A 27,224-nucleotide genomic window follows, 5' to 3' on the forward strand; every position below is an offset into this window, starting at 1 on the left:
TTCTCATATTTCATGTTTTATCCATTTTGTTTTCCTTTCTTGTTCACAATTGCCACCTCAACTTCGAAAGCTACTATTTTAATCAATATTTGGCCCCTGCGCTGGTTCCTCAATTCAAGCAATTAATCTTTTTGTTCAATCTTCCACAATAAAGATCAAACTTACTTCAACGATCCCAACGTGACTCAGACACGCATATAGAAAATTATCAGGACGACCATGTGCATTCCCCAGTAAATATAGGGATTTTTACTTATTTATTTATTTTGGCAATTAATGAAGGGCAAGTAGCATCCAAGAATCCTATGATGCAGAAGGCACCATGGTTTTCAATGTACAACCCAAAGTGTGAAACCTCTTCTTATTTTCGATGGCCAATCCCAAAGTGAAACCTCTTTGCCCGCCTGTCATTAAAAGCATATTCAAGACGCAAAGGCCCTAAAGGTGAGTTCACCCGAATGCCAAACCCATATCCATATCCACCTCCAGGCTTAGACCTTGCCCCTGCAGGATTACCTAAAAAGCACAACAGAGAAAGTTTAGAGAAAAGAAAGAAATATTAAGAGGACAGAAATTTCACAAGCATTAAGCTGTTTCTAGACCTGACAAAACTGATCCAAAGTCCAAACCCAAAAAAAACCCAACCAAATCTTCTTTAATTAGTTAAAGTTAACCATTTGAATCCATCTACCCAAATCTAAAACGACTCAGAATTTGAATTAACCCAAAATCCATAACGGTATAAACTTGAACTACCAGGAAGACTAATTCAAAATTTAATTGATTTGATTTTGAAGCACAATAATTTGAATCCAAAATGATCCAAACTTGAAATGACCCGAAGTTTCTTCCTACCCGCCCAATTGCCAGCTTTAGTTGTTTGTACATTGGCATCAACCTCTAGGCCATCCTGAACATTTGATTCCCCCACCACCCCCCCTCCCCAAAAAAAAAAAAAATTCCTTTTTTCTACCAAAACAGAATAAATAAAAATACAAAAACAAAATGCATCAGAGATCAGACAGATTAACCAGAATAATCTTACCGGGCACACTGGGGCCCGACCATAGATCATGTCCATAATCAGCAAAAATAACTCCTTTCACAGGCCCCAGCTGCACAACAGCAAAAGAATAGAACAATTAGTAGAATTCTCACATATTGTTAATCTTGTTCTTTAATTCTTATCTCTTTATAACCTTATGCAAGCCCTATGAGTTCCAGAATAAGAGAATAACATCACACCCAATGCAGTTACCTTCATCAATAAAAGTTCAGCATTAGATCATTAGCCTTCACATCTAATGCTCTTTTTCTCCAACAAGTCATATTCTTTACCAATGAATGTTGGGCTTATTTAAAACTCATTAGGCAATGGGTTACATAAGATGGGGATATGCATCCAGTTCTACAAAAGGAAGATCCTGGAATTAGGATCTGCATATTGCCTTACGTTTAGCATATTTGCAAACTTTGGTGATAGAACATCAATATCTATATCTAAATCAATTTGAAGAAGTAACCCTCTCAATGAAATCTTTTCTTGGTTTAATACTCACGAAACTCAACTATGATATTCAACACTGTCGTGAAAAAATATCATTTCTTATGATTGACACTTGAAATTTAGAAAACAGAATGCATAGAATCTGTCAATAGCCATCCATAAATCCAATTGTTGGACTCTCAAGTGTTACTATGCTAACTAAACTAACTAATGTAATTAAGATGCATAGTAGAAAGCTTATCTTTAAGGCAGAGACGTAAGCAGGAACTCTGTCCTTAAAAGCCAGTTACCAACCCTCTTAGACGCTATCTTGGCTACAAGCAAACCAAAAACAGTTTCCCAGTTTATAGGATTCAATAGTCAATAGTCCACAAAACCTTGGACATGAACTTCACAATTGCTCGAGACATTGCCCAAGTTTCTCATAGAAAAGGGGAGGGAGGGCCACCTTCACCGGAGTACTAGGTGAGTTTCATAAAGTGAGCATGAAACATACACCACAAAGAATGGCTATGAAACTCATTAAGAGTACAAAGTCAACCTCCCAATTCCCAACTACTAGAATATGCACAACTTTCACCATAATATTTACACTAAAAGAGGGATAGAATTATAGCAAGCCGCAAGGCTTCCAACTATTCAGTGGCATGTTTTCCCGTTGAACCAAGATCAAGGGATCTCAACTCACATAGGTGAAGTTGGAAAATAACTAAAATTAATTAATAAGAAAATAGAACTTGTGACACATGGAAAGCCATATGCCAACAACTAGCATCCATATTTTGCTATCAAAAACCCACTTGTCATTTGATTAACACCTCAAAACACTTTGCAAACAAGTGTCAAATAAGTTGGCAGCTTAATGCAAACTAATCTCATTAGAATTGCCTATAAATATAGGCTTAGGGGTTCATTTGACATCGCTTCCCTCCAAATTGGTTTCTAGGAAACTTCACACTTATTTTTCTAATTACAACCACTTAAAATACTAACATAATACACTTCTCATACAGTATATTAGAATATAACTTACTCACTATTTAACTGGTAAAATTTGCATGTTTCACTCAATTTTCGTAGTTCACATACAAGGTTACAGAAACCACTAGCTATTGAATCCAAAAGATGAACACCACAATAAACATATTTGCATCTGAGATAATACTTTTTTTTTCCACGAAAAAGAATGATTCATCTGAGATATTGCTTAGGGAGGGCAAAAACCAATCTCAAGGTCAATGTTTCTGCCACATCTCAGCCTTATAGATAAGTCTCCTATGGTACACTTTTAATTATTTTAATTAGCTTAATTATATAAGCAGCACCGCACACAAAATTAAGCACCTTAATGTGTACAATCAATACTAGCATCATGTGGTTCAGCTTAGAATAAACTTTCAACTAGCATCACTTGATTTTGACTTCCAGTTTCAACAACATGACATTCTAGAGTCAAGCATAAATAAAAAAACGTATTTCCTGCCATCCACTTGAACTTATTCCTCTATTTTTTGTGCCATCAGTTTGAAACAATTTTTAACAAACATTTTAATTGAAATTCTGTAAAACAAGTTTTCACTGATATTGTGTTTTAGAACCATGTTTTCAGATAAATTATTAAGTACTAATTAAAAAGGCTAGCAAAATGAAAGAAAACTCGTCTGATTCACGTTTTCAAAAGCACATCAGTTTTGTAAATTAAGTTTGGAAGTTAATGCATTTGGGAAATAGCTTTTCATTCAGATGGATTTTATCGGACTCACATTTTATATATGTTATGTGGTGAGTTAACTTTTCGAGTTTGAAGTACCAATACAAGTACCAGAGTCGGTACTTGCCAATATTTGGTCTTCTCTCATTTAAAACTTCTCTGTATATAGAATCCTTATTGATGTTTAGGAGTTCCTAATGTATATCTAGCTTTACACCAGGCAGTTAATAATCACAAAACTATATAAAGCTCAAAACCACATAGAATCAAGGTGAAGAGTCCTAAACAAAGGCAAAAGAAGGGAATACGACATGCAAACCCCATGGCAAGCAGCACAAGTTATGTAAAATTAAAAGAGGCAGAATTTTTAAGCACTTACCATTGGGAAAGAAACTTCACTAGAGCCAACCATATAAGACCGACCAGAGCCTACAGCACCTTCTTTATAACCTCTCACGCTGTTTGTTCCCCCGATAGCAAATGCCTCATGAGGAGAAAAATTACCCAACACATGCCCACCAGACAATCTAGCAATAAAAAACAGAGCAAATCAGCAAAGTATACCAAAACTATCTCCCCCTTTCTCTCTCCATTAATTTCTTTCTTGAGATAAATATTGAAGCTCAGGGTCAAACCAAGCAACTGTGGAAAACTTGGAAGTTTAGAAAACAAATTAAGAGAAATAGAGTTGCCAATTAATGATTATCCACCCAATACACACCATAGGAATTATCATATGTTGCTCCTTGTGTAAAAAAAAGGTACATAATAAGCATAATACCTTAAAAGAAGGCGAGCAGGACCAATTTCAACACCTTTACTAGCACGAGCATTCACTCTGTTGAAGAACAGCCACTCAGGCATGACAGGAAGTCCTTGTTCCATGTTAAATGCAAACTACAAAGGTAACAGAAATGAGGCCCATCCATATAATAAGTAATGGAAAACCACAGGGTACAGATGCTAACCATGGAGGAACCTTTGTCACCAGAACCAGTATAGACACTTTCAAATTTGCCCAGTAACATATTGTCATAAGGCTTACCACTACATTAAGAAATTAATTAAGAAAAGAGGATTTAAGAGAAGATTAGAAGCAAGCAAATTAAACCATAATAGTATTAATAACAGCAAATTTATGCAGAGTAATCAATCTTACAAAAGCTATACAACACGAGGCATCAGAGATAAATACCTTGCTGTAAGTGGGCTGCTATAGAAGTCTTTAATAGTTGGATTTCCTTTTTCGTCATGAACACCAGCATGCTAGAATATTGGGATCAAATATTAAAAAAAAAAAATCATATAACTGAGACATAAGCCTTAATCCCAACAAAAAAATAATAAAATTCAGATTCAAAATGAAAACTAAATTTAACGCGCTACTTTTTACAAACTTTGCTTTGAAGAAAACTGAGAACAGATACCTAATTGAGAAGAAAAACAAGCTATTGAATGAAGTAACATGCTGCACCTGAAATATAAGCCCAGCTGTTCCACTCCACTTTGGCCTGATTGGTCGACTAAACTCTACACCAGCTGTTACACGGCCAATGCTCAGACTGCTATTGTCATGTTGGTTACCATGCACAAGTGTCCCAGGGGTTCTTGAATTCTAACAAACAAAACAGCACAGATAAATAGTCAATCTTCCAAACATCCAAAAAGTAAAAGCAAAACCCACCTGGACAATTATTGTTCTAGATGTCTGATTGTCATCTCCTTCAATCCATGGGTCTGTGAAGTTAATGCGGAATATAGAGTCAATTTGGCCCCTCTCTAAGGAAATATTAAGCTTTTGGTTTCTTCCAAACAAATTTCTATCAGAGTATGCAAAGCTGAACATAGGAAATAACAGAGTATGAGACAAGATAAACAGACTATCACATGTCATAATATATATATATATATATATATATATACAAACACACATATATATAGCAGAATATAAATTCCTTTCTTTTTTTTGTCTCAATAATAGTAGGAGGCATTGAGAAAAGCTGAAGGCTCATAGTGGCATAACAAGACAATACATGTGCAGTAGCATATAAGATAGCTAGCACTCCGGAAACAGGAATAGAATAAGAAGCCAAGATGAGAGAAAAAAAAATTAGAAAGAAAAAGCATCAAATAAAACACATCATAGTAAATATGATTTTCTCCTTCAGTACCAAAGTACCCTGGTTCTGATACATGCAACACCAGGAAAGAAACTTCTATTTTATCAATTATGATGCACATTACCTCTTGACAAGAACCCCTAAGAAATAAGAAACCAGTCCACAAGATTGACAACCAAAGCAATTGACTACAGACTCTCACGACACCAGCAATGCAAGGCCAATTAATTCTTAAAATGATAGTGTACTCAGTAACAACAAAACCTAACTGTTGGTTGGCTTTTCATTCAAATTTATTCCTTAAAACAAATCCTGCTTGCAGTATGCAAAGTAATAACAAAATTTGCACACTTCTGATATAAGTAATGGAACAAATTAACCAATGTGAATCACATTCCATTCAAAAATTGAATTTGCTCCCCAAAGGATGAAAAGAAATTCTCTGAGATGAAACTTATCATTCATCTGCACAAATCACAATGAACCCCAGATGGAGAGAGATGACTGGAAAAACTGAATTAGCCAGAAAAGAACCATGCAATGTTACCTTCCAAAAAGTCCTGATAGAGGGTCACTTGTAATCCTACAATATTCAAAATACTTAAATAAATGTTCTTTTAGATAAACCATAGATAAATAAGTATGAGCTTTGGCAAGGTGAGGGTAGAAGCCAGCACAGGTGTTATTGCAATTTAACTAGCATAACTTACCCACTTGATATTCCACCACCAACAGAAAAACGACCACTTGGACGTTCAACAACATTCAATAGCAAATCAACCTTACCAGCATCTACAATGTGGCACAATCAAAATGATAATAGACAAATAAATACATAGAAAAGCTCTCAAAATATTAACACGAAAGCACCTTTACTTGCAAATGATTACAAACAAAAGGTAGCATATCATGTGATGCTTTATGAATCAATAAAAATCAAATCCTGTAAAGGAAAACTAAGAAAGCTTTCCATCAATAACAATTGGAAGGAGCATACAGAATGTAGAATTTAATTTGCTATTTCTAGCATTTACTATGACATCATTACAGTTATTTTAGTCCATAGCAGTAATCCAGAATAAAATTCAGTACACATTCTTGATATTGCATAATATTTACTATGACATCATTACAGTAAATGTTAGTCCATAATAATATTCCAGAATAAAATTCAGTACGCATTGTTGTTATAGCATTATTATGTGTCTGAAAATTCAGCTTTAAATCAGGTAAGGTCCTCGGCATGAAACAACTGACTAAAAACTCAGAAGGAGATTGCACATCCAATACATTTTTCGGGAATTAGCCTAAACATTTTGTCAACCAGCTAAGCATATGTCAGAATACAATATTTAATATTTGTGCATGCATGTGTCTTTGCAAGATATATTCATTCACCTCCAGTAGGTTGAGTAATGATACTGATGTCCGTCATGAGACCCATAGTTGACACAGTATCCACATCTCTTTTTCCTTGAAGCATACTATACACCTACAGGAGGATAATTCAAATGAAGCAACCCACGCTAATCAGGACAAATTGCACTTTCCATGGGCATGATTCTTGGATTAGGATAGACAATTCTTTATGACTTGTAATCAATTAAATACCCATCTATGTATAAAAGCTAGATCAAGGGTCACACCTGCCCCTTTTTGGTTGTGAGTTGCCTAAGTATTGTTTCAGGCTTTGTCTTCCCCTTAGTTGGTTCACCACTGAGACAATAATGAAGCATTTCTAGTCATATCCTAACACTAATAAACTCAAAAGTTTGATATGCACATTTGTGAATGCGCCACTATTTGAATAAATTCACACCCAAGTGCAGGTAAAGCAAACTGACAGGAGGTTCTTACGTCTTTCGATCAAGGAAACATATGGATATATCACTGACCTCTGATTCAGCAACTTGTAACCTTATAATACCTCCAGAAAAAATATCAACTCCAGAAACCTATAAGGTACAAGAACAGTTCATGCAACATTATTGCATTCAAAGATTAATGAAGAGAACATTTGCATATACAAATTAAAGAATCATTTAAGGCAAAGCACTAACCATGCCAAAAAGACCACGCTCAGTGTACCATCCATTGATAGAATTAATTACTTCATCTAAACGCTTGAGATTTACCACTTTTCCTGCACAACTTGACACCAAAAGTGAAACTAATGAAGGCCTCCCATAACAAAATTAGAAAGCAGCTCATCAAGCAAAGAATCTAAAATGTACATACATCCATGCTTAAGAATGCAAAAGGAACACATACCATGCCCATCACAAAAAGCATCCTCAAGAAACTTTGAGGGAAGAACATTGGCTCCTTCACAGACCAATCTATGGAACTCCTCGTTCGGTTCCACCTTATGCCACAAGAACCCAATTTCAATCAAATCAGCATATTATTTTCTATAAATGCCAAAGATACAGGCTTATAATGCCCAAACCAGGAACATGTTCAACTGACAATGAAAAGAAACTGACAGATGTGAAAGACCAGCCAAAACCAGCTTTATTCCTTTTACTCACTCCATATGGCTATCTCATTCTATGAAGTCTTCCTAGCAACACTCTGTGAAGTAACCATGTGCTCTGCTTTTCTGGAAACAGATGCCAACAAAGGCAGAAGGAAGGGGGCACAATGCGGGCAATTCACCTCCAATCCCCCTGAATTCTTTTAACAGAAACGAGTAGACTAGTGCCAAAGAGATCAACCATCCCAAGCCCCCAACTCCACACTAATCATAGAAAGAAAAGTGTGTGTGTGTGTATGCATGTATATTGACATAGCAGCCTCTGTTCTGTGGCAGCAGCAGCCTCTGTGTCTGCAATAGGCTGCTATTGCCCAGAGAATTTGAATCACACTTATTTCCTTGATGGAAATGGAGACTACATGACACAGACTAAGGTAGGTGGAATACTGATCTGGTAAGGTGCTTGTTCAAGGAAGAAGATGAGGATACATCTGCTGCTTTGACAGCATTTGAAAAAGACAACTTTGGATAACGGTGATTGAATGGGAACTGCCACTAGAGACAGATTCAAATGGCAAAAGTGGGTAGAGACATGAGAGCGTCTCTTATTAGGTACAACACAGATATTTGTTCTTATCAAGAATATATATATATATATATATATATTTGCCTTCTGCTTCTTGGTCTAGTGGCTAAAAATCTTTTAGGAAGGCATGTGGGTGTGGGTTCTGATCCCGCCAATCCCCCTTCCCCTTGCAAGGGATTTGCCCTCTTACGAATAAAAAAAACGAATATATATACTTACACATACATATATAATAAGAGAAATTATCAAGTATACTAACAGTGGAGTTTTTTAACTCCACAAGTGAGGTTAACAGAGTGACACTTACCCTTAAGTGTATATTTAAAAAAATAAAAAACTAATTTAAAAAAGAAATAGGATATGTGTCACCCTGTTAACCCTGTTTGTAGAGTTAAAAAACTTCACTGATAGTGTATCAAATAATTTCTCAATAATAAAACATAAATGAAAAGGAAAATGTCAAGATCAGGGGCTGACAGAGATGTGGGGTGTGTAAAATAAATTATGTGAGAAGGATAAGTGAAATTTTGGGACTTGGTAGGAAAATAAAGGTTAAATGGAGAGAATTCTGAATTATGTGTAAAATTTATGAGGGAATCATTGTTTTGGGAGGGAGTGAAAATATTTTAGGGCTGTGGATTGTATATTTTAGTTAACATATTTTTACTTGATTTAATTGGAAAAAAAATTACTATATATTTCATATACTTGCTTTTAACCAACATGCAATATACAGCTGAACCATATTATTATTCTTAATTATTTTAACCAAAATAAATACTATTAATTATGCCCTTTCATAATTATTTTTTGCTCAAATTTTCTAATTTATAATTTTTTGCCCAATTTTTAGCTTTATTAAGTTATAAATATACATTTGGCGCAAGCTTATTTACTAGTGTTTACAATTTATCGCTTTCTTAAGGTTTTGGTATAATCGAACAAGGAGTCTATTAAGTAATACCAACTATTTTTAATAATATAAAATAGCATAATTGAAAATTTTCTTTTTCTGACAGAAGCATAATTGAAATTTAATCAAAGGCAAAACAATAACATAGTCTTCACAAAAGTTTTAGCTTAAGCCTCATTTATAAAAGATTAATTACATATTATAATTTTTAAAGGAAGGAAAATGTAATAAATTACTTAAATTTTATAATTAAAAAAACAGTTGGTGGGACACATTAAGAGTAGCAGATCACACAAGGCAGAAAAAAAAATCACGACCATATTGTTCACAAATAGGGCTGTTACATCCACGATAACCCCAACAACAACAAATGTACTTTCTTGTGACTGCAATTTGAAATGCTTATATATGTATATATATAGATACACACACACACACCCCAAAACACCAGCAAGTAGCATTATTACATCCAAATTACTCAATTATAACTGCAATTTGGAACACTTACTGATAAATGTACATTACACACGTATATTATATGTATACATGTATCAATATATGCAAATAATTTGTAAATATGTATGAAGACATGAAATTATTTTTAAAGAGTGATAAAAGTTTTATAATAAATAATAATAGAACACAAGGTACATATTACCAACAAGTATTAAGAAGCCAATCGAGCTACATTAGGATGGAAAACAAGTTCCTGAAAAGAAAATGTCTGTCCATGAAAAAGAAACATTTTCTACTGTTAGCATCTAATGACGAGTCTTAAACACCACAATAAGTACCATCTCAATCCTATCCACCACCATAGCACAATTGCCAGCACAAAAAATTAAATTCATTCTTTTATATATTTTTTCATACTTTTCTTTTTCCAAAATCATCCTTCACTCTTTGACAAGCTCCCTTTTCACGGTTTCCCCTCTTTGACTCGTGATAATAAGTAATCTTTAAAGAGTATTTGGCTAAACAAACCAAATAAAATAAAATAAAGTTCCTTCTGTTGTCAAGGTCACTAACCAAGGTTAACATTAAAACTAAAACCAATTTACAAACAATTTCTATGATTTAAAAGTAAATAATGTTACAAGGCCTTGAGACAAAATTCAGTTTCCAATGCCAATTTCTTGGTTCAAATGGAATCTTCTCTTTTGCAATTAACTAAAATCTAGCAACTCAACTCCACATCACCCGAATTAATCCTCCAATTCTCAATTTTTATATCCTAAGATTCTTCCAACCAAGTAAGCATTATATACAAGGAAAATTACCAAAATCCATACAATCATCTAACTTACAGGGAAAAAGATAGAGACATTAAAAAGCTCTAATTAAAATGAAATAGCTTTAGATAACATACTTGAAACACCAATCTGATACCGTCCCGCGTGTCGACAGCCACAGGCGTACACGAGGAGAAGTAGCCGCTATCAATGATCCGATCAACATCTTCCTGGACCTCCCGGGCCGTCAATGCCGAGTTGGCTTGGCAAGCTTTCAACGCTGTAAGAGCTTCCATTTCGAGGTCTTTCCTCTCCAACTCCTCTCCCTCTTTATTCCTCACCAGAACCTCGCTTATCAGGACCCTCTCCTCGTCGTATCCACCTGCCGCAGCCGACTGTCCCTTCAGCGGCACCTCCAACCCGGACTGAGTCAACTCGGCCGAGCCCGGTTGAGTCAGCAACAACGAGGCGGAATACAGCAGAGGCGATCTACCAATGTTGTGGTTCTGAGTCGTAAGAGACAGCGATGCAGAGCATAATAGGGGAGAGCTTCTGATAAGCGAGCGGATTCCTAACTCGGACTGAGTTGACTCGGTTGATCGAGTCGGGTAATTTTTTACATAAGAGCGATTCCTGAGCGAGTGAATGAGTTCGAAGGCCGAGAGACGAGTTCTGGCAAGCTGAGAGGCTAAGGTTTGTGAGAGAGAAAGGTTGGAAGAGAGGAGAGGGATTTTGATTGAAGAGGAGGTGAAGGAAACACCGTCGCTCTGACGCATTGCGGATGCAAAAACTGGAGATTAAGAAATAGGATTGAGTTTGATTGCAAAATACTATGAAAAAAAAATTTTAAAATGGCTAATCGGAAATAATTTTGGGGGATGAAATTTGACGCGTGTTGCCATTTTAGAAGGGAAAATGAAGAACAACATAAACCCTAGTAACCCAACTGTTATTCAATGGTTTACGAGGGAAATGAAAAACATAAATATAGGATTTTCAGATTTTACTATCATAATTTTTTTTGTAAGATCTGCAGAACGCCGTTCCCAAGGCATTATTTATTGCTTTTTTATATATTTCTGTCAAAACAAGAGTTTTCGCTTTCATTATTTTAAAAGAAAAGAAAAAGTAAGATTTGGCGATTGTGACGGAAAGATATGAGTTGGTGAAAAAATTTCAATGATTTCAGGTAGATGTCAGTGTCTTAAAAGAGTGAGCCAGAGCGAGTGAGAAACACACAACCTACACTTCTCCAATTTTTCTCGGAGATTTAAAACAAAATCCTTTAAAAAAATAAAAAAAACTTTATATATACCTTTTTTTTGAGGTTGTTTCTGTTTCCAAAAAAAAAAAAAAAAGCTTTTGGTCTTTGATAGAGTGATTATAAATGCACCACGATTTTTTTATTATATTTTTTAAAATTTTAAAAAAAAATTATTTAAACATCCTAGTAAATTTTCAAATATTTAAATTTCATAAATTTTATAATTTTTATAAAATCTATTTCGATAAAATTATAAAATCTTACAAAAATTCATTTTTACGGTGGATTGAAATTTTTAAGAAAATTTATCAAAAAAAGATTTTATTAAAAAATTTTATTAATTAGTGTAATAAAAAAATTATTATAATAAAAATTATAATTGTTAAAATTAATAAAAGTTAATTTTATTATTTTAATTTTAAAGAATAAAATCTTAAGACATCAATTATTATAAACGGTATTCACAAAAGTAGAGCGACAGGACAAGAGTAAAAAAGAAAAAGAAATAGATTCATCATCTTTATAGTTAGGTCAAGAAAAAACCTTTGGATCTAATACAAGAATACAAGAAAGGCCGCCTCACAAATATTGATTAGTAGAATTTTTTTTTATTCCTTGCTCTTTTTTTTATCTATATCTAATACTATCAACTACTCTTCTAATTAAATATTTCATATCTTGATGTTTTGAAACATGATGAAAGAACTAAAAGATCTTGTATAAGAGTTGAAATTTCCTTAAGCTTTGCAAATACTATTATTGAATGCAATTAATTTTATCAAAATTTAGTATGCTAATTAAAAAAATTCATCGTGATAAATAGATAGAAAAACTTCTCAAAAAATTCAGTTTAACTAGATCTATTATAAAATTTCAATAATTGATACAAAAAATTACATTTATTAAATTTATAAAAAAATTATTTTTATTATTTTATCCTTAATTTAATCAAGGTCTAATAAGATTTTATTTTTTCTTTAAGCTCAAAATAGTAAAATTAATTTTTTATTAATTTTAAAATTATGATTTTTTAATAATAATTTTTTTAATTACATTAATTTATAAAAATTTTAAATAAAATTCCTTTTTTGTAATTATTCTTAAAATTTCACTATTTACTAAAAATGATTTCTGGTAAGTTATATGAAATTTCGAAAATAGATTTTCAAAAAGTCATAAAACATATTGAATATGGATATTTGAAAACTTGTGATAAAGGTAATTAAGTAATTTAATTTATAAAAAATTTTGAAAAAAAAAAGTTAGATGTAAAAAGAAAAAATGATGGTACATTTAGAAGCACTTTTTCAACGTGGATTCTTTGGTTAATTCATCAAAAAGTTTTTGAATTTCAACAATGTCTTAATGTTTAGATTCAAGAATTTACCCATTAGACACAAAAATCTTAGAATCACCATTAATCTTTTTTATTAAAATGTGTTTAGCTACTTATACAAATCTATATTTATTAAGGTTATTTTAAATCTACATCAATAAAACTAAGGTTCAAGAGTCAATTATATTTAAGGAAAGTTTTAGTCATGCAAAAATCATATAAAAAATATCACAATAAATAAAAAATAAACATGTAAAAAAATATCATGCAAATATTTAATGAATCATGCAAATAAATAATAGTTATGCAAATACATTAGTAATCATGCAAATGCAAATGTATTAATAATCATGTAATTAATAAATCACACAAATAAAATATTAAGCAATCCAACAAATTCATGCTAATAATCAAACTCATGTAAAAATATATAATAAATCATACAATTAAATTAAATTCAAACGTTTTTTTTTTTTTTTTTGCTTTTCTAGAAATCAAATCATATACTGCTTACATATAAATATTGAAAATAAAATAAAATAAAAAAATTAAAGCAAAAAAAAATGGAATTAAAAAAACCTGCAGCATTGATCATGTCAGACCTTAAAATAGATCAGTAAATGTATGCATCAAGATCAAAAGGGTTGCTTCTTCTTTCGAATATCAAATAAAACCCATAAAACCCGTCGTTTAAGCCATATTCTTCATTTCTACTTTTGTTCTTCTAAGTCTAAAACCGTTTACATCTCTCTAAAGTTTCTTCAAAGCCCTTAACTAACGAACCCAATAAAAACATGGAATCTTGTTTGTTTCGCCAATGTTACCACCATCACGGACCACTGTAATTGATGCTATCAAAAGAACTCCAAGCTCCTTTTGTTCCTCTTTTCTTTCTTACCCGAAACTACCCCAAACCAAAACTATACCTAAAACCCAACTGCTATCTACACATAAAAACCAATAGCCCAACCCAAAAATTACCCAGCCATCATCACCAATTTGCCGCTCGTCTTCCTTTATCCAACTACTATCCAATCACTTATACAAACCCAACAAATCTCCAAAGACAAGTCCTAGCCGAAACTTCAAGTCGAAAGAACTCCTTGGAACTTTTTTTGCAATTTTGTTTCTTTACTATGTAATTGATGATGTTCTATGTATTTGTTATCTAATTGCTTGTTACCTTTGTTTTTTGTCTCTGTTTGGGGTTGCTTCAGATCTTTGTTTGCTTTTGAATTTTTGATTGCCTTATTATCCTTGATTTTGGCCCTAAATTACTTTTATATATATATAGATTAAATTCGTTGGCATTTGGTGATTAATTTTGTGTTTAGGTTCGAATGGGTTCAGGATAGATTCGGCTTGATTGATTTCTATGTTTACAATGTATGGTTGTTAGGTGTGGGTGTTCTCGAGTCTAACTTCTTCTTTCTTCCTATGTTTTTTGTGGTCGATTGCTTTGTGTTTTTTTTTAGCAAATTATTTTTGAAAATTGAGCTTGTTAATTACTTGCTACTGATTGCTTGATTATGTTGATTGCTTCTTCCATTATTTCTACTATATTTTAGTGTTTAATTTAGGCTAACAGTTGTGCCTAATTGTTTATTGGCTCTGCCCCTTCAATGATTTAAAAACTTTGCCCAAATTTCTTGTTGTTCAATAGCATCTACTATTCAACGACTTTTGATTCTGAATTGCTGCTATCTTTTTTTTAGATTGTGAATTTGTGATCTCTAAGGCTAATTACTATGCCCAATTTTGCTCATTGTCTCTATATTGATCATGAATTGATGTTGAGGCCTCTATAATCATAGGTCCAAACTTTATATAGTGATTAAATCCCTTTTAATTTTGAAAATTTAAGTCCTACTAAATCTAGGAAAAATTTTTCAAGGTTTAATTTTCTATGATTTTTTCCTTTTTTACCAATAGATTAAAGCCCAAACTTTTAAATAATTAATCCATCAAAATCAAAATCCAAGACTAAATCTGCCAAAATCCCAATTTTTTCCCAACTCGTTTTTTTTTCTAATTTTTTTACTTTGACTTTTGACTTTTGACTTTGACTAAAGCAATAAAAATTAAAAAAATTAAACAAAAAATTGAATAAATCTAAAAATACAAATAAAAATAAAAATAAAATTTTAGGCTTTCAAATTTTAGACCTAAATTCAATTTCCCAATCAAAGCCTAATTTTCAATTCAAAGTCCATTTTGATTTCAAAAAATTTATCAAACAAAATGGGATATCTACAAACAAAAATTTTGATTTTTTTAAAATTCAATTTTTTTAATTTTATTGAAAGATAAACCAAATCTTATCTTTTTAAGGTGGTCAAATCTAAAAAATTTTGTATTGCATTTTAAAAATATAATTTTTAAACATTTGATGGTTTACTGTTTATGAGAAAGGAAACGAGCAAAAAAATAAAAAATAGTGAAAAAATATTAGATAAAAATATTGCAGTTTTTTTTCAAAAATTACAAATAAAGTTCTTGATTCCTTGGTTTAATAGCTAAAAAGGTTTTAAAAGGATATAAAAGTTTTAATTTCAAATTAAGATCTTTTTGTCCTTTCTCTCCTAAGTTGTGCATGTTCCTTCTCTCGTAAGTTATGTCCATCTTGTGAACCAAAATATTGTAGATAATTTTTTTCTTTTTTTCAATTCATCAAAAGTTCATTCTTTTAAATTAAAAAAAAAATTACTAGTATTATTTTTTTAAAATCCATATTTTATTTCTATCCTTTTCTTAAGCCATTTTAGTTTTCTATTCTTAATTTTAATTAATGAAGTTATTGAATTGGGGAAATTGTCACTATTATATTGTTAAAATTTAATCTTTAATATTAGGTTTGCCTTAACAATATTGGTTTTCTTTTTATGATTTGATAGAAAATTAGATGTCAGGTCATGTCAAGCTAAGATTCCATGTATTTTTTTAAATTTTTATAAACATTCATTTACATTGTTTTAGTACAATTAGTTTTCTTTTTGGTTGTGAAAGGTAATATATATGTACATATATATATATACATATATATAAACACACAGACACTCGCATAATCATATATATTTACTTGTTTAGTGGAAGTTTGATCAATATGGGAATGTGATCCTCTGACTTAAGCCAAGTTGTGAACAAGATCATAAAACAAAAATTATTCATTTCCATAATATAAATCTTTACACTGAGAACAAAAATTCTTTGAGAGTTTTCCTTTTTGCTGAGCTCTCTTTTCTTTCCCTTTTTATTCTCATTTTCTAGTGGTTTTGTGATTATCTTCTTCACTCTCTTAATGATGGTCAAATGCCATCTTATCAATATAAGAGAGGTGCTAGCAGTTTAGATGTTTAAAATTTAAACATCATCCTTAATAGTCCATGGTAATTTCATTATTAAAAAGCAAAACAATAGAAAAACTGCCTAAGGTAGTTTCTACTAATGGGGTGTGTAGACACCCATCTGTGTCCAGGCCAAATCAGGGTTGATTTTCTTTATAATTATCACTTTGTTATTACTATAGTATAGTATGCTATTATATATTATAGTATAGTATTATTATTAGAATTATTACAGTTTAGTATGTAGTATAGTATATCATTTGTCTATTATTCTAGTATGGTAGTATTATTATTATTATTATTATTATTATTATTATTATTATTATTACACTATATTTATTATACTATAGTATATTATTATTATTATTATTATTATTATTATTATTATTTATTCGTTTTATTCTTCTGCTTCCTTTCTTGTTCAATTTGCAATGATGATTTTGTTGAAATCGAATCAATGCACGGTCTTAAGGGTTTAATGACACAAGATCACAGAACCTTTAATTTGATTTTGGACGTTAGCAAGAATCCAGCCCTAAATCATGCTCTGATAGAATTCAATTCCAGGATTCAAGCCTGGATTAATTCTGTCCGTTTCCTAAAGATCCTTGTAAGATTTCTTATAAATTAAATCAAGAATCGTAGGAACAGGATATAATGAATTTTTGAAAAAAAGAGATTTGAAAATTTTTGGAGTAAGGTTTCTAAGATTTTGGTTTTGGGACTTTTTGGGTTCAAGGTTTTAGGTAATTGAGAGGATTGGGTTTCCAATTTATGTCATAGATCGTTAGGATTGAAGTTTTGAAACTTTGGGATCAAGATCAAATTTTTGGATTTTTTTTTGTTCTACAAAAGTTTACCAAAATTTGGTTTTGGGGATGAATTTTTGAATTTTTTGACGAAATTTTTCAATGAATGTTGAATTTTTCAGTGAGATTTCGACGAGTTTTGCAAAAACCAGTGGGTTTTATAGTTTTCGATTGAACTTTTCAGCAAATTTTCTAGAAACTGTTAGGTATTCCAGTTTTTGGTTGAACTTTCTAGTGCTATTCTTCGTTATTCTAAACAAAAGACAGGGAAATCTAAAGATAGAGAGAGAGAGGAGAATGGCTTTATAAAAAAAAAATGCTGAAGATTGGCTTACACACCCATCTCAAAACGACACCGCTTCTACAAACTCAGGATCGCGCGTGACTCGATTAACCTACGTGCTAACTCGCGTGCTGACCCAATCTATTTCATAAGTTTTTCTTTTTCTATTTTTATTTCATTTTTTTATTTTGATTTTATTTATTTTCATATTTTAAGTTTCTATTTTTCTATTTTTGATTTTTTATTCCATTTTTGCTCTACTGTTTTTTTCATTCAATAATCTTGTATTTACTAGAGATAAAAAATTGTCTTTATGAAAAAATGGGAATAAAAATAATTTTTTTCAAATAAGTTTATGAAATAATAAAAGGAAAAATCTTTTATAATAAATTCATGAATTTTACCAAACTATTGGTGAGTTTCATGGTTCGATTTTTCAAAACGGAATCCACCAAACTATTAGTAAATTCCATAAATTATTCTTTTTTCAAACAACAAAGAAGAAAAATAAAAGCAACAATAAAACTAAAGATCACCTTTATTCTCTAAACGATTGGAGAATTGATTTTTTAAATTAAACATTATCAAACTATTGGGAGACTTAATAAAATTCTTGAAAATTTTTGTAAAACTTTTTTATAATAAAATTTTACTAAACTATTGAAAGATCTACTTCAAAGTAAGTCCTACCAAACTATTGGGAGACTTTATTGATTTTTTTCTTAAAAAAATTAATAAATCTGACAATAGAACCTCTTCGGGGTGGGACATTAGTCTTCATGAATACTCATGAGATAAGAGAATTATCTTAAATTGCTATCAAGCTATTGGGACAATTTTAAGACTAATTTTCAATATTTAATATTTTGGTAAAAGCATAAATATTTTTTTTAAGGCTTGGATAATTTGGAATCAAACTCGTACCATCTTTTGATAGGCACTATGAGGGTGCTATAACCTTATTCACGCATACCATACTCCCAAACCTAAAATCTGATTTCATAGATAAAATTCGATCAGGTGATCAATCATACTTAAGCAAAAAAGATTAGTGGTGACTCTTCTAATCTATGTATAGTGGTAGGTTATAGATTTATATGTTATGACAAGGTGTTCAGCCACTTATTATAAGCGAACCTAACCTCTATTTCTTCCATCTCTTACTTGCACAAAATGAATGTTAAACATTCATGATCTCATGAACATTTTCTCTATTTTTTGCTCTAAGTTCATATAAGAAAATAACCAGTATACTTTGATAGCTCAATTGCTATAAGACTGCTAGGTACATATAGTAGATCAAAATCATATCTAGTCACTTGTATAACTGTTAGTTATGTAAAGTAACTCTCAAGTACTTGTGCATGATCTCTCTTTTATCATATTGTATGATATACTTGCACATTCGCAATTACGTTGGATGTTTCAAACATAAATGATTGACCTATGAACATAATCAAATGTGACACCAAAATGATCTTATCTTCTTTTAAAATCTCTCTATTTCAATTCAACTACTATCCAGATATGTCTCATTATGTCGAATAATCCATAACCATTGACAACATTCCAAGATAGCTAAAACAGAACTGAAACTTTAAAAAACAAACGAAAGTACTTAAAAGTACTAAATATGATATCCTTTTCTTTCAAAGGAATCACACAATAAAAAACAAATATCTATTTTTTTTATTACCCTTATTGGTCGAATAATGCACATGTAATATGAAACATATGATACAATATTGCTATCTTTTTCTTGGATAGCATATGCCTTATCATTAGATATCAATACTGTACAGGTGATAATTTATGTACTCTCGATATCTAACTTAAATCCATAACTCTACTTGATTTATCATAATAAATAAGACTTTTACCTGCATATTAAGATAGACAAAATGATTTGTGGTATTATTCATTTTTAGTCACAAATAATGTTATTAAGTACCTCATCCTGATCATTATCATGGCAATTTTGTTTTAAACTTGAGCTCTTGATTTATAACTTAAAACCAATTTCATTTCCATGATACTAAACCATTGACGTGGTTGCTTATGTGAGAATGCCAATCATCTATTGCCTTTGAAATCATATTATATGTGTACATATACATGTGTGCATGTATCACAAATAAAGTACTAAACTTTAATGGCATTAATTGTATTCAATACATGTCAACTTAAATGGGAGAATGTCATTCAATGTTCATATAAATTCATATAAAATTGATAATCAGTACATGTATATCAATATTTATGCAACGCTAGAGATTTCATATGACTATTAAACACATTTCTAGGTATGGGCTTAGTAAATGAATTTGTAATCATTTTATACATAGAAATGTACTGCATGTTAACTTTCTTTTATGCAATCATGCCTTTCATAAAGTTATACTTGTATGTATATGTTTGGTTTTAAAATGATATTTAGGATCCTTTATGAATGCAATTGCTGCTTAAATATCATAATTCATTAACTCATTGAGTTGGACTCATCATTCTCAAATCTCAAATGATTCAAGAATCTCTTAAGCTAAACACCTTTTGCACTGCTGTTGAAAATGCTATAAATTCAACTTCCATTGTGGATAGTGTTATACAAGTCCATTTCTTATTGCTCTATAAAATAACACTAATATTTAGTAAGAAATAGTTTTAATATTTAGTAAGAAAACATAGCTAGAGGTTGATTTTCTCTCTTCTAAATCTTTTTCCCAATCAACATCTGTATAGTTGATTAAATGTAGATCACTTCTTTGATAGAACAATGAATAATCCATAATGCCTTTTAGATATGTCAATATACTTTTAATGGCTTTTCAATTAAGTAGTCCTAGATTGGATTGATATCTACTTACCATGCCCATGGCATAACGAATGTCTAACTATGTGCACATCATAGAATACATAAAGCTTTAACAGTAATAAAAGAAGGAACTTTTGCCATTTGTTCCTTTTCTTATATAGTCTTAAGACACATTCTTTAACTACGGCCTTCACATTTTGCCATAGGAGTATTTATCGGCTTGTAGTCTTGCATATTGAACTGTTTTAGAATTTTCTTAATATATCGCTCTTGTAAGAGAGTTCAAAACTTTTTGGAATGATCTTTCTTTATTTTTACACCTAGTATGTGAGTTATTTCACCAATGTCTTTCTTAAAATGATCTTTCTTGATTTTACACAAAATATTTCCTTAACCTCAATGATATACTCTTTGTCATTACCAACCGTTAATATGTTATTCACATAAAGTGACAAGATCACAAATTTGTCTTGTCTCTTTTAACATACACAGTTATCCTCATCAATCATGATAAAATCTTATAAAATCATTACTTGATAAAATCTATTAGACCATTGTTTGGAAAATTATTTAAGACTATAAATCAATTGCAATAGCTAGTACATTTTGTGCTATTAAGCTTTGTTAATGAAACCTATGAGTTTTTCTATATAGATTTTCTCTTTGAGTCCTCCATTTAGAAAGGTAGTTTTCACATCTATTTGATGTAATTCCAAACCTAAATTGGCTACAATAACTAAAATTAAGTGTAGTGAGGTAACCTCACAATAGTAGAGAAAGTTTTTTCATAATCAATTCCCTCTTGTTAAGTATACCCCTTCATTATCAGATGATACTTATATCTTTTAATTATCCCATCGGATTTGTGCTTAATCTTGAGAATCTATTTGTTCCCAATTGTTTTGTGTCTTTTAAGAAGATTAACCAATTCCCATACACAGTTTGATCTCATAGACTTAATCTAATTTTCTATTGTTTTCATCTACTTTTCTTTTGCAAGAGATTGAAAGCTTCTTTAACATTTCTTAACTTTTTTTCATCTTTTGTTGTAATTAAGAACATTTCCCTTTCTACATGAAAATGAAATGAGGGAATATTTCCATGATTACTTTGCCTGACTTGTGATTCTTAGGAAACTAATTCACCAAATTCATCATCTTTAGTCATACTTAAACTTGAAAGAGATATTGTTGATTCTTGATCAAGAAAATACAATAATTGATTTGAAACTAACAAATCATTTGCTTACTCAATCTCTTAAAGAGACAATTTCTAATCTATCTCACATTTCTTTGAAAACTCATTTTTAAGAAAAATGACACCCATGATTCAAATTTAGTCACATTTCCACTTGACTTTCACTTATGAATACATATCCTTTTGAATGCTCGAAGTGTTTTACAAGTATACTCTTTTTTCCTTGAAAACCTAGTACATAAGTAATACCACCACAAAGTCTTAAATTATTAAGATCATATTTTCTCCTAACCTATAATTCATAAGGGGTGGATAGAACTAACTTGGAGGGTACTCTATTGAGTATATAGGCAAAAGTTAATAATGCATCACTTGAAAATGTGATTGGCAAATTTGTTTGGGCCATCATAGATCTCACTATTTCTAGAAAAGTTATATTTCTTCTTTTTGTAACACCATTTCATTGTGGAGTCCTTAAAATGGTCAATTACCTATCAATACCTTTTTCATCACATAATTGTTTGAATTGATCAAACAAATACTTACTTTTTCACCCTGTTTTTAATGCTTTAATGTTTCTGTCTAATTGATTCTCTATCAAGGTCACTTATTTTCTAAAATACTCTAATGCTTCAAACTTGTGACAAATTAAATCAACAAATCATAATCATGTGAAATCATTAATGAATGTAATGAAATACCAACCTTTTTTCTGTGATCTTACACTCATCAGTCTACAAATGTCAAAATGTATCAATTGCAATGAAATTTCAGCTTTAGTTCCTTTACTAAATGATTTTCTTATCATTTCTCCTACTAGACAACTTTCATATAATGGTAGATTAATTATCTCAGTAAGGTTTAGTAATCATTTTTTTGTTAATCTATCCATTTTTTGTTGACTAAAATGGCCAAGTTTAATATGACAAATATTCACATCAATATTTGCTTCAAAATCAATTATAAGAAAAGAAACTCATTATTGTATGAAACATTGTCTAATATTATAAAACCATCTAATAGAAATCCAGATCTATAATAAGTTGTATCCAAATATAAACTCACACCAATATTATTGAAGTTCAAAAAAAATCTTAAACTAAAAGGAATAGTGATAGAAACTATATTCCATTGAATATTAGGAGCAAATAGTACATCATGTAGGATAAAGGTTTTTCACCAAGCATGCATTACTTGCAAATGTCAATTCTCCTTACTTTAATCCATGAATTGTTTCCTATATAGATTCATTTCATTTCATGTGTATCTTATGAAAATCCATGAACATATTCTTGTCTCGTGCTACATAATCTGTGGTAATAAGTCTACAATCCATAAAAAATGTGATTTAGCCCTCATAATAGTACTAGAAACAAACAAAGTACTATGAACATTATGTAAAAATGCTTTAAGGGTTTGTATTTTTTTTGGCTCATTACATTCACGAGCAAAATGACCCCTTTTGCTACTATTAAAGCTTTTAACTCACAATTTGTTCTTTTTAGGATGAGCCTCAAGAGTAGGGATGGCAAATTACTCAAAACCATCGAGTTTCAACTAAATCTAACCCTATGGGATCATTTTACTTAAAATAAGGTATTTAGTTGGGTTGGAATCAAGTTTTACACAAACTTGTCTAGACTGATCCAACCCAATATATAATATATTTTAATTATGCATTTAATTTTAGATTTATATATATGTATTATATTAATAAAATTATTATTTAATACTTTAATTTAAGATATTAACTTAATAAAAATACTATAATTATGTATAATCAAATGTAATTTATATTAAAAAAATATTTCATGAATATTATACTAAATTAAAATTAGGCCTATGGGGCAAAAAAGCCCTCAAACAAAAAATCACTTATCAATTAAGCCCTTAAGTTTTTTATTACAATCAATTAAACCCTTTATCTTCAATTTTTGATCAATTAAACCCAAATTGGATGGAAAATGGTTAAATATCTGTTAAACCCATTACTACCGTTACAGTAAACACACGTGGATTTTAAATGCAAACTTGGCACATGATGTGGACAAAAAAAAATCCACTATGGTAATAGTATAATCAAGATGGGATATTTCCCTCCCACAATTGCACACGTGGCAATAGACTATTGGTTAAAAAATAAAAAAAAATTGTCAAATCTATTATATGGTATATGAATTTATAAACAGTAACAAAGAAGGAAATCTTAAATCAAAACCTAAAATTCCTAATTGAACCCGAAACCCTAAACCATTGAAATCCAAAATTGAAAATCGTTTCTTCTTCTATTTACATCTTCATTTTTCATCTTTCCATATCTATATGCTTTTACCTTTCACTTTCGCCTTTTACTTGCATCTTTATTTTTTATCTGTAATTGATAATCATTTTTTCCTTTCACTTGCATTTTCATCATTTTCTTTTCTAATATAGGATTTGCTTAATTTCAATTGATGTTGTTATTGTCATCTTCATCATCTATAATTGGTCGACATAATATGCATACATAAATAGAGTGGGAATATGAGGGAAAACCAGTATTTTATCACTTTTGATTGAAATGCCCAAGGTGGATGACATAGAAATGAATAAATATTGGAAAAAGATTCTAAAGTTGCCCAAATTATAAGGTTGTTGATTGTGGGTTTTTTTAGGTGGCATGATGATCGGATGACAATGAGTATGAAATTTCTTAATAAGTTGAAAAAGGAAAATGACAAGTTAAAGAGTAAGTGTTTAGGTTTGAAAATTGAAACTGATGAACAATGCTTAATTGAAAAGCTGAAATAAGAAACAAAATCAATGAGAAAAAAGTTGAATTTGGCAATGAAGAAAGCAAATCAATTGAAATAGAAAAAAAAATATGTTTTAGTGTGGATGTTAATTTCTTAGGCTTTTTACTTTCTTAGTTTTTGCAAGTTATGGTAAAATGTAACCTATGGTATGAATTTTTGTTACAAAAAAAAGTTGTAACCCTATGAAAAAAGTTGAATATGAATGCCACTTTTTGAATTTACTATGTTGCAATGAATTTGTGATACCTTTTTAATACTTCAATATGTTTTTTTTTTTTGGTTGATATAATATCATGTGTTGTTATGAATTTTTTGTGTAAACAAAAGCTAAAAAGCTTTATATTACTCTAAACAACTAATTCAATCAAGCATAATGTATATACTCATAATACAGACAAGCCATTCCATAATGTATATTTTAGGGAATAGAAGAATTCCAAATGATCTATTTTAGAGAACAAAAAAGATTACATTACATAATGTAAATGTGTTGCTAGCATTACTCACAATACACACAACTCATTTAGATTGGCCTTTAATAGTGAACTAGGTATTACTTTTAAAAGCCATAGTTTAATCTAACATAAAGACCTAACACAAAAATAACTCATTAAAAGTAATACTTTTTAGACTATGTAACATTAAAATAACTGTCAAAAGTAATAGTCTTAAACTATTCAAACTTTCCAAATCAGTTTAGAATTTTAACCAGTTTGAGATGAGTGTGTATCTATGATTTTTCGGTGGCCTCTCTTTTTTTTTTCTTTAGATGACCATCTTTTTGTTATAGAAGTTACCTTGTGGTCATAGCTTTTTTTCCTTTCCATTTAAAGCTTGGCCTTTTCCAAGTATGAGATCTTGAGCTCTAACTTTCTTTTTCTGTGTTATAGTTCTATCACTTTCTCTACTAGGCTAGCCACACAAACAAAATCCCAAATCAAAAAGAAATAAATTTAAACATAATGTTTAGGGTTAATATTGCATCTATACTTACATTCAAATTTGTTCACTAGTTTATAGATTGGTATAAATCCTAATCCCTTCATTTGCTTTCTTTTATGTCCAACTAGAGGGCCATCAGTAGTCACATTCTCCTTTCCATTAGTTAAAGCATTAACAATTCCATCAGCAATAGACTCTTATACCTTATCTTTCATTTTTTTTTTTAGCATTGTTATACCGTTTCCTTCCCTTTTTCCTTGACCTTTGCTAATTAAGTAATGGCATTAGTTATTGTACTTGATTGACTATGACTCTAAACTATGAGTTGAATTTTTAAGTAACAAAAAATAGCATTAGCCTAAATAAAATGAATTATAATACACAACTATATTAATATAATATATAAACATATTAAAAATAGGTAAAGAATGATAGACTTTTTAAATTTTTCTTGTCTTGAATGTGTTTGTGATGTTTGAGTAGTAGACTGGTCATTCGTTGTGTTTAATGTTTGTTGAATTAAAAGCACTCAAACATAAGAACTTAATCAATAAATAGTCATTATCAAACTTTTCACCAAATAAAACATACAAACATAAGAACTTTACCTATTCAGAGAAGGTGTTTGTTGTGCCCTTTTTAACCACACAAACTACATTTCATTATCATGCATTTTCTGGTATACTTTCCACTTTTCATTTTTTTGGCTCATCCTTGTCTTTGATTTTTTTCTTTTTAGGTTTGCCTGACATGACTTTAAAATATAAAGAATGTATTGGACCTGTAACTTTTCACTAAAACTTTGTTCCTTTCATTGGCAACACACGATTGTATGAAGTAAGATATATCTCTTTGCTATACCATTTAGAAACATAATTTTCTAGAATTTTTTTTTCATGATACATAGCACAAATAACATGAGGACAAGGAATTTTAGTAAGATCACATGCCTTACATGTGCACTTCAACTCTTTTAAATTAATTGTATACCTATCTTAACCATAAACTACCTTAAATCCACCATCACCATTTGATTCTAACCTGTACTGAGTTGAAACCTTTATATTTTTCTGTAACTTCTCTAATGCATTTGGTGATATCTTTCTATTTTCACCTTTCTATTTTTTTTGCCACTTGGCATAAATGTGTCGGGCATACATTCAATGCTTTACTAATAGAGTGACTTTATTAACCACTGATATTAATCCCTACAACAAATATAAAACTAACAATTAACTAAAGTTTAGAATATAAAGATTTGATTATACCTCAACTATAAGGATTTGATTATACTTTTTGCATATCTAACATGAGTGTTAAGCCTTTATGATTCGTATGGTTAAGATCAACCAGCAATTTGATGAGAAACCATCACTACGATACTTTGTTTTCTACCTTAATCATTACCTAAGCAATTAAGAACATCTAAATATTTGCATATCTACCTACAGCCACTAATAACTTTCCCTTACGTCTAGTTTTAAAGAAGCATCCATCAACACTTATGATAGGTTTGCATCCATTTTTTCATCTTTTTTTAATAGCTCTTGAACATACATACACCCTAAAAAACACAACTTTCCTTCTACAATCTCTATAAATTTGTATTGAAATTGTACCACCAACATTACTATCCATTAACTCTATAACATATCCCCACAAATTGATAAATTTATCTACAAAGCCCCAACTTTCTCTTTTAACATTACTTTTCTAACTCTTTGACACATGTTATAATTTGCATAAAACCCAAACTCCTTTCTACATAACTTTATCAAATTTGAAACCTTCATATTAGGTTGCTCTAATATTCTATCCCTAAACCTAAATTGTATGTCTTTGGCAGACAATAAACCATTGATGTTATTTTTAAAATATCTATGCTCAAGATGGTATG

At 30.5% G+C, this 27,224-nt stretch overlaps 1 protein-coding gene across 2 annotated transcripts; it reads right to left on the bottom strand.

Moving 5' to 3' along the window:
- Window positions 1-222: 222 nt before the first annotated feature.
- Window positions 223-11,503, bottom strand: LOC111301837 (outer envelope protein 80, chloroplastic-like). 2 transcript variants are annotated; one of them, XM_022897838.2, is made up of 16 exons: window positions 10,683-11,503; window positions 7,610-7,703; window positions 7,399-7,481; window positions 7,196-7,293; window positions 6,985-7,054; window positions 6,737-6,830; window positions 6,049-6,130; window positions 5,886-5,921; window positions 4,903-5,056; window positions 4,693-4,833; window positions 4,414-4,484; window positions 4,187-4,265; window positions 4,000-4,115; window positions 3,598-3,745; window positions 1,046-1,115; window positions 223-516 (listed from the first exon to the last, which is right to left on the bottom strand). In XM_022897838.2, exons 1-16 carry the CDS (start codon window positions 11,319-11,321, stop codon window positions 362-364), a joined length of 2,130 nt encoding a protein of 709 aa, XP_022753573.2. In that variant the 5' UTR covers window positions 11,322-11,503; the 3' UTR covers window positions 223-361. The 2 variants fall into 2 exon arrangements, with proteins under 2 accessions (XP_022753573.2, XP_089600753.1); XM_089744627.1 differs by lacking the exon at window positions 1,046-1,115.
- Window positions 11,504-27,224: the final 15,721 nt, after the last annotated feature.

The sequence above is a fragment of the Durio zibethinus genome, chromosome 15 (assembly GCF_047325235.1).
Source record: "Durio zibethinus cultivar Kanyao isolate XHJ-2024 chromosome 15, ASM4732523v1, whole genome shotgun sequence".
NCBI lineage: Eukaryota > Viridiplantae > Streptophyta > Magnoliopsida > Malvales > Malvaceae > Durio > Durio zibethinus.

Excerpts from the sequence above, each read along its gene's own strand:
- LOC111301837 (XM_022897838.2), bottom strand. The coding sequence starts at position 11,321 with ATGCGTCAGAGCGACGGTGTTTCCTTCACCTCCTCTTCAATCAAAATC. Across the intron at positions 6,131-6,736 it reads CATTACTCAACCTACTGGAG|ATGCTGGTAAGGTTGATTTG; the intron begins GTGAATGAATAT and ends GCCACATTGTAG. Across the intron at positions 4,116-4,186 it reads GTGACAAAGGTTCCTCCATG|TTTGCATTTAACATGGAACA; the intron begins GTTAGCATCTGT and ends TTACCTTTGTAG.